A 17,449-nucleotide genomic window follows, 5' to 3' on the forward strand; every position below is an offset into this window, starting at 1 on the left:
AAATGATATACTATGCACCTTTTACCCGTGGCACCTTTTTTTTCATCTCAATCATCATTGTGGTATCCCCAATCCCGCCCACCGTGCCCATGCTTTTTGCTCATGATGACGCTCGATCATGAAAAAAGAACCAATACGAAACAACAAAACAAAACAACATAACGCATCATCAAGACTCGGCTCATTGCGAGGTGCCATTCGAGCCGCTCTTCTCATCCCACTTGGGCACCGAGGCCGAGCTCGACGGAAGGGCCTCGTTCGACCCGGACCCCGACGCCGACCCAGAGCCAGAGGAAATGGTTTGGCTCTTCTCGTTCGCCCACAGGCCATGATCGGTCGTCTTCTTAAAGTACTCGTGCACCTCATTGTTCCATTCCTCGGCATCCAGGTCCTCCAGACCGGCAGGCTCGCCGCCGGCCTCGCGCTCACGGCGCAGGCGCTCCTTGCCGGTCCACTCCTCGCGCATATCCTCGACCTTTTGCTTGTAGTCGGCGGCCGGGTCGTAGTTCTTGCCCACGCCACGGAGGCGCTCCCAGAGGGAGAGGTGGGTCGGGTGGATGGCGATGCCGTGGTACTCGTCGCCGCGGCCGGAGCGGATGTAAGCCCAGCGGCGCTCCTGCTCCTTGAGGTCGAGGCCGGTGGTGTCCGGGAGGAAGAGCCAGGTGAGCAGCATGCCGGCGAGGCCGAACCAGGGGACGACGTAGAACTTGGTCTGTGTGTCGATGTAGTTGTAGAGGACCGAGGCGAGGAGAGCGCCGGCCTTGCCGATGCAGGCGCTGAAGCCGTGGGCCGAGGCGCGGATCGGGGTGGGGAAGACCTCGCCGGCGATGAGGAAGGTGACGCTGTTGGGGCCGAACTGGTTGAAGAAGCTCGACAGGAAGTACATGGCCTGGAAGGACTTGATGCCGGCCGGGGAGGTGTAGTAGTCGTAGTTGAAGGCGGGGATGATGAACATGATGAAGCACATGAGGAAGCCGACCTGCTGCATCATCTTGCGGCCGTAGAGCTTGTGGTCGATGAGGATGGAGGCGAGGTAGTAGCCGACGAGCGAGACAATAACGTTGTACAGGTTCCAGATCCAGCCCGTCATGACCGAGTTGGGGTTGTTGCTGATGACGGCGATGAACTGGGCCTGGAAGAGCTTGTTGCCGTAAAAGAAGACGTCATTGCAGAACCAGGTGCCGGCGGTGGCCAGGAGGCGGCCGCCGAAGTGGGTGCAGGCAAGGCGCAGCGAGTCGACGTCGTAGCCCGTCACGTTGCTCTTCTTCTTGGCCTCGGCGAGCTGGCGGCTGGCGTGGGGCATCTTGTAGGCGCGGTAGTAGACGAGCCAGAGGGTGCCGACGGCGGGGATGGCGAACGAGACGCGCCAGATCCACTGGACCGTCGTGACGCCGTAGGGCGGGTTGCCATCGCCGTGGTGGAAGACGAGCAGCAGGATGATGAGCATGGCCTGGTTGACGAGCTGGCCCCAGCCCTGCATCAAGAAGGCCATGGTGACCTTGCGGCCGCGGTGCAGGCGGTCGTCGCGGGTCGAGAGCTTGCCGGCACCGACGGCGTTTTCCATGGACGAGGTGGCCGTGATGGGGTATTCGCCGCCCACGCCGAAGCCTGGTCCAAGTTAGCAAGGGAAGCGGCACAGGGAAGGGGGAAGCAAGAGCAAACAAACGCACCATAGAAGAAGAGCGACCAAGCGTAGCAAATGACCCAACCCTCAAGGGTGAGACCCCAGCTGGCCGTGATCATGAGAAGGCCGACAAACATGATGGCCGCATCCTGGATGAGGCCCCAGCGGCGGCCCACCCAGTCGCCAATCACGCCGACCACCATCTGGCCGACCATGATGCCGATCACCTCGAGGTAGGTGACGGCGGCGATCCAATCGGCTCTGCACTCGGTGGCGTTCTTGCCCCAGCACTGAGGCCAGGCGGCGCGGAACAGCGGCTCGAGGTTGCCAATGCTGAACAGGACGTAGCCCTCGAGGCCGAGGCCGGCACCGGGCAGGACGGCGTTGCGGAAGTACCACGAGAGGGGGCTCAGGGGATCGGCCTTCATCATGGTGCCGATCTCCTTGAGCTCGCGCTTGGCCTCGTCGTTTTGGACGCGGTTGACGAAGGCGATGCGCTTGGCGAAGGGCAGGTCGGCCCAGTAGGTGCCGTTGTCGTCGTAGCAGTCGTCCGGGTGGGTGAGGTAGCCCAGGACGGCGCGCTCGTGCTCGGGCGAGCCGCGGGGGTAGTGGTCGTGCTCGGCGCCCGTCTCGGGGCCGTGAGGCACGGGGATCACGCCCACGGTGGGGTCGCGATGCGCATGGTGTTGAAGACGGTCCGCCATGGCGGTTGGGGTTCTGAGGAGGAGAAACGACCCGAGGGAGGAAGAGGACAGAGGGAACCGGAAGACGCGGAAACGAGGGGCGAGTCTTCTTTCCTGTCACCTCTTGAGGGGGAGAAGGAGGAGGAGGAGGAAGAAGAAGAAGAAGAAGAAGAAGACGCCCAGGTGGGAAGGGTGACAACTCTTGGGAAGCACAGAGAGTCGAAGAAAAGAAGGAAAGGAAACAAGCCGGAGGCGCCGACCTTTATTTCTTTGCAACCGCCCGGACGGGAAGGAAAGGAAAGGAAGGGCCGCGTCTGGATGGGAAGGGACCACCTGATGGAGAGGAAAGGAAGGGTACAAGCTCTGACAGGTGATCCACCCAAAAGTCAATGGGGAAGGATCCCGAGATCCACTGATCGAGAGAGATGTTGTGGAGCACACAAGCAGGAAGCCCTGAGGCCCTGGGGCTCTGGGAGCCAGGTGTTGCGAGTCCTCATCTTTGCCCGGCCCTGCGGTTGTTTCCGGTGGCCGAGCGGCAAACTCTCCCCAGTTCGGAGTAGCGCCCGTTCTATCGGTCGACGCGTCGTTGCGCATTCCGCTATCGTCTGGACCGTACGTTTTACGTAGTATTCACTACGAAAACAGGTGGGCTGGACAGCGCACGCTCCTGCACGGTGCCATACTTGCTCTTCTTGGACAACGTGTTGCCGCCTCTCCTCGGTCCATGGACACAACCGCGTACGAGACATGTCGTTGACGGTTGACGAAGGTGGCCGTGCCATGCTCTTGGCAGCTGCATGCCAAGGAGACGGACGCTCGGACAAGCATGACAAGAAAAGCTTGTTTGTCTTGACGGTTACAACCAAGACCCTCGGCGTTTCTGGGCATTCACAGCAGCCAAGGCTTGCCAGTTTGATCCATGCTTGGCCTTCACATGTATGTACTGCGTAGTAGTACATACACAGTAGTTAGTCTGTCTTCCAAACGGACGGACCTCTCAGCAAAAAGAGGCTCCCCTCCCCCGCCTCCACAAGGGATCCCGGTTCGCGCTAAGCTTGCATGCCCCGCCCACCAACGATCCCGTCCGCCAAACGCAGATCTCGCAGGCAGCCAATCGCAGCCGGGCATATCACCCACGTGTGGCAGTTCTTTGGCCCTCAGGGGCACGGAACGGGCTCTGAACTTTTTTTTTTTTTTTTTCATCGTCGGGCTTTTCGCCTACAGGTCCATACACAGTATGTACTAGTAGTATACGTACCTACGTACAATGCTTCAGCACAGAGCCGCCACTGGCCGGTCCCACCACCCCGCAATCCTCGGCCCCGTCAACCGTCAACCGGCCTGACCTCGCCCCGTGGACATCCATCACTCCACTATCACGAGCAAACCTAGAGAGGCAACGAAGCGAAACCCGACAGCCATGGAACAGACACGCGGAGTTCGGTTGCCAAAGACGGGGTTGGAAGAGCTCCATTGAAACCCAACCCAACCCAACCCAACCCAAGGGAAGGAGGGGCGTTTCTTCTCATCAACCAGGACATGTACGACTTACATGGGGCTTAGCACATGACGTAGCTTATGTCGCGTGCTATCTTGCCCGTTTGGTGGTTGGTCCTCCAAAAAAAGGAAAAGAAAAAAAAAAAAAAAGAACCGTTCAGAGAGTTCCTCTTGGGTGCTGATCCAAGCCCCTTGGCGCTCCTGGTCCCTGCGAGCTACGTAGTATGCCTTTTGAAGGGAACCAACAAAGCTGTACACAGTAATACAGGATGCCCCATGATGTTTCCTGGTTGTCCCGGCGCCCAAGAACCTAGACGACATCCATCAGCAGCCAACCTCGTCCCCTCCAACCCGCGTCGCGCACAAAGAATCTTCGACCCTCTTTACGCGGGCCATGTATCCAATGCCTCGGCACGTAGCGATGCGGACTACGTAATACATGCTGTGTACTAGTACGTCGCAGAGCACACGAGTGGACGGAGTCGAAGCACTCAGACAAGGACAGGCTTTCTTGTCGGCATCTCTCTCTCTCTGCGCCTGCTGCGCCTGGCTGGCGCTCTTGTAGATGGAATCCCCTACCCCCAGTGGACAAGATGAAACGGGCAACGCTCGGCCACACCGTTTCACGCCACCCTCACCCGAGAGACGAAACACCACCAGCTTCAGCCTCATACCTTGAGTCATCCCATCTCTTTTGTCGTTTTGCCTCCAGTTCCCCCTGACGTACCCACTCTCCGCCCGCGCTTGTTTCACGGCCTTTTCAACATCAGACCGCTACCAGTCCGTTCCTCCATCCATCCATCCATCCATCCATAAGACAGCTGGACCTCGGGTCCTTATTTCGTTCACGATGCGTGTTGCGTGAGGCGCATGAGCACGGCAGGCTCATCAGCCGGCTTCTTCCAGGGGCGCCATCGTCCACGAGACTAGATGCGAGGGAGAAACCAACTTCTTCTGACCGGTCGCTTGTTTGTACAACAAAGCTTACCGTACCCGCCATCCCATGACGCCGTCCGATCCGTATACCCGAATTATTACATGGAGCATGGATTACTCGATGCTGTGTGGGATGTGCGGATGCGGATGAGCACCTCCGCCCGCCTCCCTAGGGCCCCGACGCGTCCTCCCCGCCTCCCAGCTCCGCAAACCGCACCCTAGGCTTCTTCCTCGCCGGGCCCGCTTCGATCTCAGTACCCGCACCGCTGCCGAGCGGAACGGGCGGTGGCGCACCGGTGGCGTCTGGCGGGGAGGGGATCCGAGAAGAAGAAGAAGAAGGTGTGGCGGTGGCCTGCCCTGACCATGACCCTAACCATAACCCAGCCCCGGACCCGACCCCGAAGGAGGCGGACGCTGACGCCGGCGTTGCTGAGGCGGATGCCGGCACGAGCTCCGGATCCCCCGGCGATCGCTTCCTCCTTGATCGATCCGTGATCTCCGCGACGGCGGCACCGCGGGCGCCGCTCTCCTTCGCGTTTGGCTTCTTCTCCGCCGGGAGGGACCGATGATCCACGACCGCCAGGTCCTCGTCGGGGTGGACCGGGCGACGGCCGAAGCCGCGGCCGAAGAGGAACTGCGGGCGGGCCAGGGGCGCCGTTTGCGCCGGGCTCGGGGGGACGTCGTCCGCGGTCCGCCCCGCGGATGCCGGCGCTGACGGCGGGCCCCCTCCGCCGCTGCCGGTCGGCGGCGGCTGCTCCGTCCCCACCGCGTCCTCTGCCGAGGCGGACAGCAGCTTCAGCCCCGGCAGCGGCAGGTTCCGCACGTTCCGGATCCAGTTGTTGATCGGCTTGTCGTCCAAAAGGCCCCGGCACTTTCGGGCCTCGGCTTGCGTGATCTCGCGGCGGCGGCGAACCACCACCTCGTCGACGCTGCCCCGCAGGACCAGCGTTTCGACCGTCACGGGCCGGCTGTCCTTGGTGTTACTGCTGATGCGGCGCGCCCGGCCGATGGCCTGTGCCTCCACCTGCGGGTTGAGCACGGGGTGGATGAAGTAGATGCGCGAGGCGGACTGTATGTCGATGCCAAATGCGGCGAGGGTGATGTCCATCAGGAGGACGCTGATGACGAGGGGTGAGCACGAGCGGAGGCGAAGGAGGCGGTAGGGGTACGCTTACCGGAATTTGGGATTCGTGTTGAACGTCACGACGTACTGGTTCCTTCGCTCCAAGGAGAGACCCTTGGCGTAAATGAGGTGTTCAACCTGAAGCTGTTGGGTGTGCGTGCGTGTCAGTTGGTTTGTTCTTTTTTTTTAAAAAAAAAAAAAAAACAAAAGAAAAGAAAAAAGAGAGAGAGAGCAAGACGTACAATCTCGAGAACCCCAGCCAGGTAGTAGGCCACGTTATCGTTATCGTAAAACACAATAATCTGCTCCTCCTCCTGATGCTGCATGATCTGGTCGATGAGGTACGACAGCTTGGCCGACGCCGTCGAGACCAGCTTCGCCTGCGCGAGGGGCGCCGCGATGTCTGTCTCTGGAAGCCGCCCTAGGCTCTCCGCGGAGGGCCTGGTATCCTCCTGTTTCCCGGACAGGACCGAAGAGCGGTGCTTGGCGCTGTTGCTGTCTTCCCCGAAGCCCGTATTCCCGGCGAGCGTCTTCGATTGCGACTCGGCCAGACGGGCCGTGGCTGCGGCGACCGCCGCCTTGTTATCCCGAATGCCCTTGGCGCGCTCTTCTAGGCCGCAGGCTTGGAACCGGCCGCTCTGAAACAGGAGCTGGAGCGACGTTGGCGCGTCGACCAGAGGACGCAGGAGCTTCTGGAGCGCCGAGATGAGGCGCGAGTCGGTGCAGACGGGATCGCCCTCCGCAAAGTCGAGAGACCATTCGCGGCCAGCGTGCCATGGAAAGTCCTCCACGTAGAGCGGGATCTCGTGGAAGACGTTGACGCACCGTTTGAGAGCGTTTGTCTCGGCCAGCCGGCCGAGGGCGATGGCATCCCGCAGCAGCGCCTCGTCCTCGGTGCTGATGGGAATCTTGCCCTCCTCCAGAAACTCCTCGGCCGTCTTGACGGCCTTGCGAATCTCGTTTGGCGAGAAGAAGGCGCCCCCAAAGAAGCTGGCCTGGCGCAGGTTGGACACGAGCTGGGAGAGGGCCGACCTCTGCCTGGGATGGAAGAAGTAGTCCTGGTCGGTCCGTTGCGACTGGACGGCGTTGAAGATGATCATCATGGAGAAGAGATTTAGGGCAAGGCGGTCCTGGAAGGATCCGTCCAGATACACCACCCTCCGATCGACGACGGGTAGGAGATTGCTGACGTCAGAGAGCCGATGGCGGATGATGACGGAGCGCAGGGTGGTCCAAAGACGACGCTCGACGGCTCCCGAGGGCTCCTTCGGCGCATCCGCACCCCCATCCGGCCGTGGGCGTGGAGCCGTGGTCCAGGGCCGCTCAACATAGCTGTGCCAGCTCGCGCCCGAGTCTCTAGGCCCGGACCCTGTGCAGTCCCAGGGCCGTATGCGCAGGTAGGAGGACGACACAAGGGAGCCGACGCGCTTGAGGTCGTCTAGTTCTATCGCGTGGGGAGATGCAGCGGTCTGCTGGGCAGCCGAGCCGTCTCTCGCTTCGCTGTCGATTTCCACGCCGAAGAGGCCCTTGGAGGGCGTTCCGGTAACGATCCACTTCGCCGCGGCGTGGATGCAGCTGAGGACCTGGGGAAGACGGGCCAGACCGCTCATGGAGCTGCCCAGCTTGTGCCCCTCGTCAACGATGCAGCGCTTGAAGCGAATCTTGTCCAGGGGGCTGTCCCACAGGGGCCCTGCTTCGCGAGGCCGGAGGCGGTGCGGGCGACCGGACCCGGCCAGCTTCTCAAAGGCGGAGAACGAGAAGAGGACCACGTCGTGCTCGAGGAGCCTTTCTAGGGGCGGAACGGTAAGGTCTTTGTCGATGCTAAGAACCGCAAGACCCGACGTATGCTTGGCGATTTCGTGCTTCCACTGCTGGACGAGGTTCGAGGGCACGACAACCAACGAGGCATGGCTAAGGTAGACCGTCCGCGGGGTCGGCGAGGGGCCCAGCCGGCGGGTGCTCCGCGGGCGCGGCGGGATCGGGATGGTGTACGAGGCGGGATTCCGACGGATGGCGGCGACGCAGCGGGGATACTCAACGCCGTACGGTGCGAGGTCGCCAAAGACGTTCCTCCACGGAACCGAGTTCCGGGTGATGTAGGCGGCAGCCATATCTGCAAGGCTACCGACGCGGGGGCGGACGACGACGCCGCTGCCGTCCCGCAGGTGATCCGGAGCGGAGGCGGGAATGTGGCGGGTGGCAAGGATGAGAGACAAGCAGATCAGGGTCTTTCCGGAGCCCATGTCCTCGGCGAGGATGCCGCCGCAAGGGCCGTCGTAAAAGCGCGGTTCTCGGAGGCAGGTGCCGGCGATGGCATCGTAGTACCAAGGCTGTCCCCGGGGATCGGCAACCTTGGACAGGCGGGGATCCAGCATCAGGCGCTTCTGCGACTCCCAGTGCACCATCAAGGCAGCAGAGCGGCGCTGGTGGAGATAGAGGGCCGTGTCAAGGCCTGCAACGCGGCTGTTCAGCAGGTTGTCTGCGGCCTCCTGGGCGTCGTAGTCGTCGATGTCGCTGGTGATGGGAGCGGGCGACGGGATGCTGTTGAACATTTCCAGCAGGGACGGGCGGGCCCCCCGGGCCCTGGCCGAATCCTCGGAATCATCCAAGAGCCGGGGCGCGTCACGGCGATCCCGGGTTGTCAGGCCGGCCCACACATCGGGAGAGAAGTCCAGCCGGGCGAGGAGGGCGGCCCTCGCCTTCTTGAGGTTCGCGTCGGACCGCGGGACGATGGCGTTGTCCACATCATCCGGGAGGATGTAGACACGGACGACGAGCCTGTCCGGCCGGTCAGAGGCCAAAGCGACGCTCAGGCGTACCCATCCACATCGCAGAAGACCGCCAGCGAACGAGAGGGAGCCAGGCACGCCGAAGAAGCGATGATTCAAGACACGAGACAACGGCTCCGCAGGGGGAGGTTCGCCGATGGCGTCGAGTGCTTGAGAAGGAGAGGGCTCTGGAAGATGCCATGGGCGACATCCGGGTTCCAGGTCATACCATTGGCCCCCTTCTATCCTGGCCCAAACATCGTCTGGGAGTCCCGAATCACCCCTCTCGACAACCAGGCACCCAGCTGCGATGTAGCGACCCAGGGCTGGGCAACGGTCCGCGTCCGGGATGGACGTGTTACCAAGGCTGGGCATGGCTCCGCCTCCACGGGGGGCTCTGAGCCCGCTGGCCGTTTGGGTTCTCGGGATAACAAATGGGCGACGTGGGACGGCCAGGGGCAGATCGAGCACCCGATGGCATCCAAAGGGGGGGAAGAGATGGCGAAGGCATCCACTCTTGGTTGATGCTGACAGTCCACGGAGTAAGCTCAGGTACCTTACATTAATTACCGACCATAGGTACTCTGGTAATATTGCAGATGACGGATCGTACAAGTACCTACCGTAGGTACAGGCCCAGCATGTAACCCTAACCCTGACGTCGACCTGGGAACTTGTGTCGTCCGCAAGGATTCAACAATCCAAACAATCCAAGCAAAAACAAAACGAAAACGAAGAAACAGACGTGGTTGACAGGGTCATGACCTGTCACTCCATCTCAAGCGGAATCCCCATCATGCATGGGGTCCGTTCAATGCAGGAGGGAACATCCCCGGTTGTTCCGCCTCCGTCCGCCGGCGCTCTGCCACGAGGGGCTCGGGTCCGGGAGGCTCCACATCTCCGTCTGGCGCAAACGGCGCCGATGTCTCGCTCGGCTTGGGTGGAACAACCGAGCCACCCCTCAGACCCTCCCGGATCATCTCCAGCGCTCGCAATCTGTGGCCCAGCCTCGAGAGGCTGCCTGCTCGCAAGAGCACCGTGCGGCGTCTAGACGTGTCATGCCGAGCTCAGCGCCGCCCGACCCTATGAACACAAATTGTCAGCCCTGACATGCCCCCCCCCCCCGCCCCACACGTGCGACGCATGGCCAAGACCGCCCGAGGGCCCGGCCCGGATGCGCGTGGTCCCGTTGGCGTCTCGACGGCGCCTTTCCCGATCCAGCCAGGGGTCCTCGTCTCAACGATCGGCAGCGTCTCTCAAGCGCCGAGCGTCAATGCTTTGGTTTCGCCATGCAGCCTACGCTGCTTGTTGGACCATGCTGTCCTGGTGGGGGAACCTGATGCCGGCAATCAGTTCGGCGGGGGAGCCTTTGCCTTCACCTTCCGGGCCGGCAGGAGACGACGGATCGCTCCTAAGAGGAGACGCATCCGCGGGGTCCTGGATGCACGACACCCCCGACCTCCCGGATTGTAGCTTACCCTCTAACCTGCTTACAGGTCGCCGGGGGACCATGCATGCTGCAAAGGCCGTGATGGCTGGGCGCGCATCGTGCACCGTTGCGTCGCTGGCGCGAGGATCTCCACGCTTTCCCGACCGAGCATGGGAACCATGCCGGATCCCCCTCAACCTCCACCATGGAGAACCGTCAGTTCGTCCCTTCACCGAGGATGAACGCTCCTGTGTTGGAACCCGGGAGGAATCCCCCCCGCCCATGGGTTCGCGCCACCGCGGGGACGGCACGCCTGGGTTAGGTCGCTCGCGGCCCCTCGCAAGAAGAGAGCCACACGCCCCGTACGGCCGTGTTCCGATGATGTGCGTCTCTTGTTCATGCAACCCCCTGCACAGGTCGTGGAATCGACGAATAACAAAACCTCCGGCCTCGATCGGACCGGGAAATCACTCGTTTCCATGTGTCTGCAGTCCCTGGTGTGGTAGCCACGAGGGGGGCTTGACCATCCAGGTTGGTCCAAGAACGCGGATCTGGAGACCCAGCCGCACCATCCTCCACGCCAGCAGGGTTCAGAATCTGTCAGCACGGAGACGGGGCACCCTAAGGAGGGGTAAGAGGAAGCCGACAACCACAAGCCGCAGGAGCTGAAGAGGAGAAGGTGGACTATCGGCGATCCAGGGCCTATAGTCGTGCTCCGTTATGCTTCCACCTGGCCTATGCCCTCGGCCTTCGCTCAGACGATCCAGCCTGCCGTTTTGGGCCCTAGCACCCCGTCGGGGAAGTAAGGAGGAGGCCAAAACGGTGGCGTTGGAGAATCGCGCTGCCAACTCATCATTGTGTCATCGGGGGACGGATGGGGGCCGGATCGTTCACTCCCCTCTTCCGTTCTTCCCCGCGGCCTTCAAACCACCTCGTCGGATCACTCCCGCCGCCCAGCCCGGAGACGAAGCGGACTGGATCGTCCTTCCGTTGTCTCCTGTCCCTCTGTCCCCCTCCTCCCCTCCTCCTCCTCTCCCCCTCTCCGCCTTCACCCCCCCCCCCTCCCCTCCTCTCCTCCTCCTCCTCATGCATGCTCATGCTACATTCTAGCCGCTTACTACAAGGTGTTGTTACACCTCCGTGGAGGCCGCTCGACCAGGCCTCCACCGGCGGGCCCAAGCTCGAGAGGGGACAGCCTCGATAACCATAGCTGCTGCTGCTGCCGCCGCCAAAGGCAACAGCTCGCGTGGACATGGATCCAAGGGTTCTAGGCCTGCTGGGCACACCCGAGCTATCACAAACAGCTCAATAGATCACGCTGGTGGAACCATGATCGCCTAGCTCGGAGCCAACAGCTCCTGCTCCCTCCGAGGCATGCGTCCCCGATGCATGCCCGTGGATGTCCCTCTGCGCTCTAGCTGTTGACCCGACCTTGGCCCTGCTCGCTCACCATGCCTGCTGCCCTCCCCGTACAAACTCACCCCCCCTACGTGACCTGCCTGCCGGCTACCGGGGAGGCAGGAAGGCCAAGTCGGCAAGCCCATCTCCCCTCCCCTTCACCTCTCCCACTCTCGTGTTGGGAAGAGCGCTCTCGAGGCTCCCCTCCCTTGTCAGCCCGATATAGGTACGACATGGAAGCGGATCGAAGCTCACGAGGGGGCGTCCCCCTTAAGAGATGCAACAAGACCTCCACCGTCCCCTCTAGGCTGCGGTCTTCGGTCTCTCGGCGCCGAATCTAACATGGCTCGCTAGCTACATCGGGAGAGACCTGCATATCTCTTATGCCTGGCTGACGTGGTGGTGGCGGCGATGGTGGCCTCTGAAAGCTGGCTGCCGGGAGGTGTTGTCGCATCGTCGCTCTCGTGACCCTTCTTGTCGTTGTTGTTGTCCTTGTTGGTGTTTTTCTTAATTTTTCTTTTTCCGTTCCGGACATTGCGTGTTTGCCACATCCAACGAGACAAGCTGGCCATCCTTTTCCTACCACACCTCCCCTCTTGCCCCTCCCCTCTCCGCTCTGCCCCTTGCCGCTTGTCAGCTTCCTCTCACGCATCCTCTCGATTCTTGGGACGGCGGGCACACGAGGTGAACGGATGGATGGATGGTCGGATAGAAAGCCGAGTGGAACGACAAGCATCCGAAGTGGGCAGTTCTCTATGACAGCCTGCTTACCATGGAAGCTCCGCCCGGTGGGTGACACAGCCTGCTGTACGTCAACGATATCCAAGTCTCTCGCCGTTTCGCTCGGCATTCTGTGCTGGCCTTCTCTCGTGGCTGAAGGCGGGTCCATCCATTGGGGTTGCGGTTGTGAGGCCGAGACTTACGTGATGGATGCTCTCGGCAGTTGGCGGGTTATGTACACGAAACTCCATCCCAGACGTTGGGTACGCCACCCTGCCAGTCCCTGTAAGCCCCCAAGCCCCCCTTCTTCCGCCCGCTGACTTCCGGAGAGGGACACAATTGGACACGGCCAAACGCCTCCGCTTCAATGTGCTGAGCATGGTGAGCATGGTTGTGACAGGAAAGGCCAAAACGTGGTTGTGTTTGGTAGACACAAAGCGGATGATCAACCCAGCAACAAAAGAAGGGAGAAACGTGTTTGTGACAAATGCTGAAAAAGCAATCCACGATCCAACCAAGCATACATTCATTCTTCATGCGTTTCTGAACGAATGAATCAATCGAGGCTATGATTAAAAAAACAAACGGTTATTCTCTTCGGTTGAAACCAAACCACACAAAAGAAAAAAAAAGGAAAAGAAAAAACACCAGGAAACTCCAGAAAACCCCCAAACCCCCGGAACTTTGTTTGAACTCCCCAAACACCTAGCCAATGATCGTTTCGTAAAGGGCAAATGTTGCCCTGCCTGCCATCTACTGCAGGTTGCTCATGAAGAGAGATAGAGAGAGAGATAGAGAGAGAGAGAGAGGAGTGTTCCCCGGGCGTGTCATGTCGTGCCGCGGGATATCCTTCCATTCCTTTGGAAGGGATGGAAAGGAAGAGGATTCTTTGTTTTTGTAGTTCCGCCCGATGTGGCAATGCTGTTGTCGGAAGAGAGGAGAGGAGACGAGGTTCCAGACGGTGGACTGTGCCTCGCTCTTTGGCCGCATGGGGCCAAGAAATGACACATGAGCGGTTCTGAAGCCTGCTGCTCGTTTCCGGTTCCGTGGTGCTGAGTGCATGTCTCGTCGTTTGATGACCGTCCCTGCACATCCGTGCGTTGGTAGTTGTGGTTCCGTGTGGTGGTAGTGGTGGTGGTGGTGGTGGTGGTGGTATGGTGGTGGTGGTATGGTGGTGGTTGGGTTGCTCGAGTCGGGTCCCGATGCCCCCCCTTTCGTTTCCTTTCATCCTGTCCACTTCCACGTCCCCAAGATTCCAGTCTAGTCCAGCCAGTCCAGATTCGCCCGTTCCAAAGACTCCTGTCGCTCGCATCCTGCTACCCCGCGCGGCTTGTAATGCTTTGCACAGACCAAGCTCCGGCCCGCCCGCATCTCCAGCCACACACGCTGCTGTTCTTCTGGTCGCTCAAGCCGTCGTCTTACTGCTCGCCGGTGCTCTTCTTTTCGTCATGATGCCCGTGAAGAAGGGAAGGGGTGCAGGGATGAGCCATCACGGCCGATCCCGCGAGCCTCTTCTCCCTCGTTTCCCGCCCGAGCCACAACAAACCCCACCAACAACAGCGGGCCGGAAGGACTTGGAATCACCGAGCAGCTCGGCTCGGCTCTTGCTTTTCCCCTTGCCGTCCTCGCGTCCTCCTTCAGCCGCCATGGCACAGAGGGCACTGGCCGGGCAGCATGATGAAGCGCTCGTGGGGGCTCTTGGAGCAGGCGCGCTGACGGCTGCCGTCGACCGAGATGCGGAAGAAGTGGGCGCCTGGGTCGACGCAAGACGTGTAGATGTGGTAGTTTTTGGTGAAGTCGCACATGGCGGAGGGTGATGGAAGGGTCCGTATGGCAAGGACCGGTGGTGGTTTGTGTGGTGAGGAGGAAGGAGAGACAGGAACGAATCAAGAGCCACGCGATGGGGTGGTCTTCACGTCCAGGAGGGGGAGCAAAGACGGACGAACAAGGCCGAGTTGAGAGCTGCAAGGACAAGAGGCGAAGACGCCGTGCTCTTGAAGGAGGAAAGACTCAGCGTTATGTACCCGGCGAAGGTGAGCCTGAAGGGGGACGACTTACGACCTAAATATAAAACACACAAACAAGAGGGTGATAACGTAGGGCCAGGTAGTGGGGCACCCCAGGTCAAGGTGCGGCGGGACCCTCCGGGGGGGGATGCAACGGCGGAATGGCAAGGGGGGTAGGTGGTTAGAGTACACTAGATGTTGAGCTGACCTTTGACGGGGAGGTGTGGCGGTTGCCGAGAGCCAGGGGGGGGGGGGGGGGGGGGGGAAGGATCCAACGCGCCACGCCGATTTTATAGAAACACCGGAAGCCGGCGGGGCGTGACGGCCCGGGGAGGGGTATATCAGACCGGATGCAAATCTACTATGGGTCCACCTTTTGAGGGGCAAGAGGTTGAGGAGGAAGCAAAAAGCAAGGCAAGGCGTGGATCAAGGAAAGGCGTAGCAATGTCCAATGCGTGGGAAGGGAGGGGGAAAGATGCCGACAGGTAGGAGAGGTATATCAGATCTCTTCTTGTTTTTGGCGGGCGTGGCGCTGTCGGACCGGGAACCAGACGACAAGACGCTACCCGCGTCGACACAATATCAGGGCCTGTCAGATGGTCTGAAGGAGCGTGTCATCCGACCAGAAAATGGCCGAGTTACTTGCGGACGTTATAGGTGGGCCCTGGACGACAAAGGCGCCGGCGCCGTCAGAGTCCAAGGGTTCTGGGCGGTCGAGGGCGTTGTCGTCATTTAGGCGCTGGAAGACAGGGCCATATGCATCCGGCGCGTTTGGGAAGACGGACGGCGTGTTGGTAGGTAACAAAAAAACCCATGGGTAATGGGATCTGACAAAGAAGAACCTAGTAGTAGAAAGGCAGCAAGGGGAATCAAGGAACGGGAGGGTGGGGTGGGGGGGGGGAATCCGGAGAGAGGCTTTAACATCGCACTTATACCACCACATCCGTAACCTGGGCTGGGCGAAGGCGTGCAGGGAAGCAAAAAAAAAAATAAAAAAAAATAAAGGAAACACCCGGGTCAACGACTGGGCTGTGCCGGACAGTGTGAAGCATGTACTGCGTACACTGCTGCTCAACGTTCATCTTCCCGGGGTGGCCCCGACGACACGCCGTGGGTCAACTGAATCATCGGTTCGAGCCCATGCTGCCTTTGACCTGGACCCCCCCTGGAGCTTTCTGACGGATCAACGGTGGGGCGCACAGAAATCCATCTTTGCAGCTCGAGGATGGATGCCAATGTGGGAGTTTTACCCCTTGAGATTCCTGAAGGGGAACCCCGAGGACATGGGATCCCTAGAGGAGTCCAATCTGCGTTCTGAAGGCACGCCGCGGTTGCACAGCCATCCTGCACGCTGCCGATGTGTCTTGGTTGCCGATGCATCTCTTCCGAGCTTGCGGGATGGGGTTGGCAGCAAGCAGCAACGAGCTCACGTCAACTGGCAAGGTGCTCCGAAACGGATTGCTCTGTGCGGCTTGCGACGCTCAGGGTCCGGGGCGGATGCGTCCCTGTCGAATCTTGTTCACGCACGCCCCTCCTTTCTCCTCCCCCTTCCTCCCCACCTGCGTCGTTGCAGCCGATGCACTCATCGGTTCGGTTGAACAACATGTGCATGCTGCGAGGTAAATCTGTGTGTGTGTGTCTTTCTCTCGCCTTATCCACGGGAACCTTGCATTGTAACGGCCCCGGCCCAGCGCCAGACGGAAGGGGGAAACGCTGGAGCTCGGGAAGCAAGGATCAGGCAAGCGGAGAGCCGATTTGGGGGGGGGGAGGGGTGTGGAGGGGGCGTGTGGTGCCCGAGGTGTGGTGTGAGATGGTTGACTTTGCTCGCTAGGTAACTAGGGAGAAATCCGTGCGTTAAGTTCGCCGAGGATCACGAGCATCCTCAGGCTTAAGGCACTGTGGCCTGGCCAGGCCAGGGACACGAGGACGCCTTTTTTGATCCTTTGCGCTCCCGCGGCGATTTGAGTTTGCATCGAACAGCAAGTTGGTTAGCCGCGGGTTGCGACAAGCCCCGCCAAACCGCTCCGGAGAACAAAAGACAAGGCCAGGTGCTGCTGTTAGTGATGTCAGGGGATGGTTAACAGAGAGCGCCAGAATTTTGATTGGTGAGCGATGCGCGATGTCAAAGGACGCAACAAGGGCGCACCCCTCCCCCCCCCCCCCCTTCACCCCCCCTGGTGCGCACTGACAGACGCAGAAAACCCTCGAGACTCGGCTGCCGACAGGGACGCCGTAGCGTGCCGGCCGGCATGCAGCCCGAGAAGGACCGTCGTGCCTCATCAAGCAGGAGATTTCCCATGGCCGTACGTTTACCACCTCGAGCGAAAGCGCCTGAAGGGTTGCCAGCCGATAGCATGGACAGCCCTCTCGTGCTTCGCGCTCACTTGCTCTTGGCTGAGATGGACGAGGGTTGCTAGGGCTCGGTCATCCATGGTTCTCAGGCACGGTCGTGATAATAGCTCTTGGGTGATATAGGTTCCGGAGGAACGACCGATGACTGCGTTGTTTTGTAAGTGGAGAGGGGGTCAAGGCCAATTCCAATTCCAGATTGTGCATGCTTTGCAGATGGGTGGGTACGCTTGCTTGAACCCACACCACTCCGACCCCAACGTCGCGGCCCCTGGGTGGAAAGTCATGCCATTGCGCCGAGCCCGCCGACGTGAAGGGTCTCGAGGTTGGATGATCGAACGAGCGGCAGAGAGGGCATGCGGTTTTCTGCCGCTTGGGGGGAGGGGGAGGGGGAGGGGGAGGAGGGTCGTCATCGCTGTTTGTCAGCTTCGCCCGGAACCGAACCTCATGTTGCTGAGCGCCAAGGGCTAAGAAGAGGCCCGCGCGAGCCTTTCCATGCGGCGCTGGAAACCACAGGGCGGCTGTCGCCTGTCGCCTCCCTTTGCGGTGAGGCTGATACGCGAGACGTTCTTAGCGATTGACACCATGGTTAACGCCCTGAGTCGCTTGCGAGGGCTGTTCACTTGAAGCAGCAAAATTAGGGTATGTACGCAGTAGTAGGTAACGTGCACCTTGCAAGGTCGCACAAGAGCCACAACAGACGCTGGAGTTGCCGGATAGGGAAGCGCAGTGACTTGGTGGCAAGCCGGGGGGGAGCTTGGGCACGGGCCCCGCTCGAAACGCCAGGGCTGCGATCGAAAGAGCACAAAACGGGGCCGAGCGCAGGATGACAACGGAATACTAGTAGATGCAACTGGCGATCGCCAGAATGCCGAGACGCCTGGACGTTCCGGTGCCTGTTCCGGCAAGGGACGTG

General features: G+C 60.6%; 3 protein-coding genes across 3 annotated transcripts; all 3 read right to left on the reverse strand.

The window, feature by feature from the left end:
* Positions 1-181: 181 nt before the first annotated feature.
* VTJ83DRAFT_5990 (uncharacterized protein) lies at positions 182-2,328 on the reverse strand (the record flags this gene model as incomplete). Its single annotated transcript, XM_071012651.1, has 2 exons — positions 182-1,608; positions 1,671-2,328. 2 exons carry the CDS (start codon positions 2,326-2,328, stop codon positions 182-184), a joined length of 2,085 nt encoding a protein of 694 aa, XP_070865365.1.
* A 2,581-nt stretch (positions 2,329-4,909) lies between these two features.
* VTJ83DRAFT_5991 (uncharacterized protein) lies at positions 4,910-9,006 on the reverse strand (the record flags this gene model as incomplete). Its single annotated transcript, XM_071012652.1, has 3 exons — positions 4,910-5,858; positions 5,916-6,007; positions 6,106-9,006. 3 exons carry the CDS (start codon positions 9,004-9,006, stop codon positions 4,910-4,912), a joined length of 3,942 nt encoding a protein of 1,313 aa, XP_070865366.1.
* Positions 9,007-12,734: 3,728 nt separating this feature from the next.
* Positions 12,735-13,490, reverse strand: VTJ83DRAFT_5992 (uncharacterized protein; the record flags this gene model as incomplete). Its single annotated transcript, XM_071012653.1, has 1 exon — positions 12,735-13,490. One exon carries the CDS (start codon positions 13,488-13,490, stop codon positions 12,735-12,737), a length of 756 nt encoding a protein of 251 aa, XP_070865367.1.
* Positions 13,491-17,449: the final 3,959 nt, after the last annotated feature.

The sequence above is a fragment of the Remersonia thermophila genome, chromosome 5, assembly GCF_042764415.1.
Source record: "Remersonia thermophila strain ATCC 22073 chromosome 5, whole genome shotgun sequence".
NCBI lineage: Eukaryota > Fungi > Ascomycota > Sordariomycetes > Sordariales > Chaetomiaceae > Remersonia > Remersonia thermophila.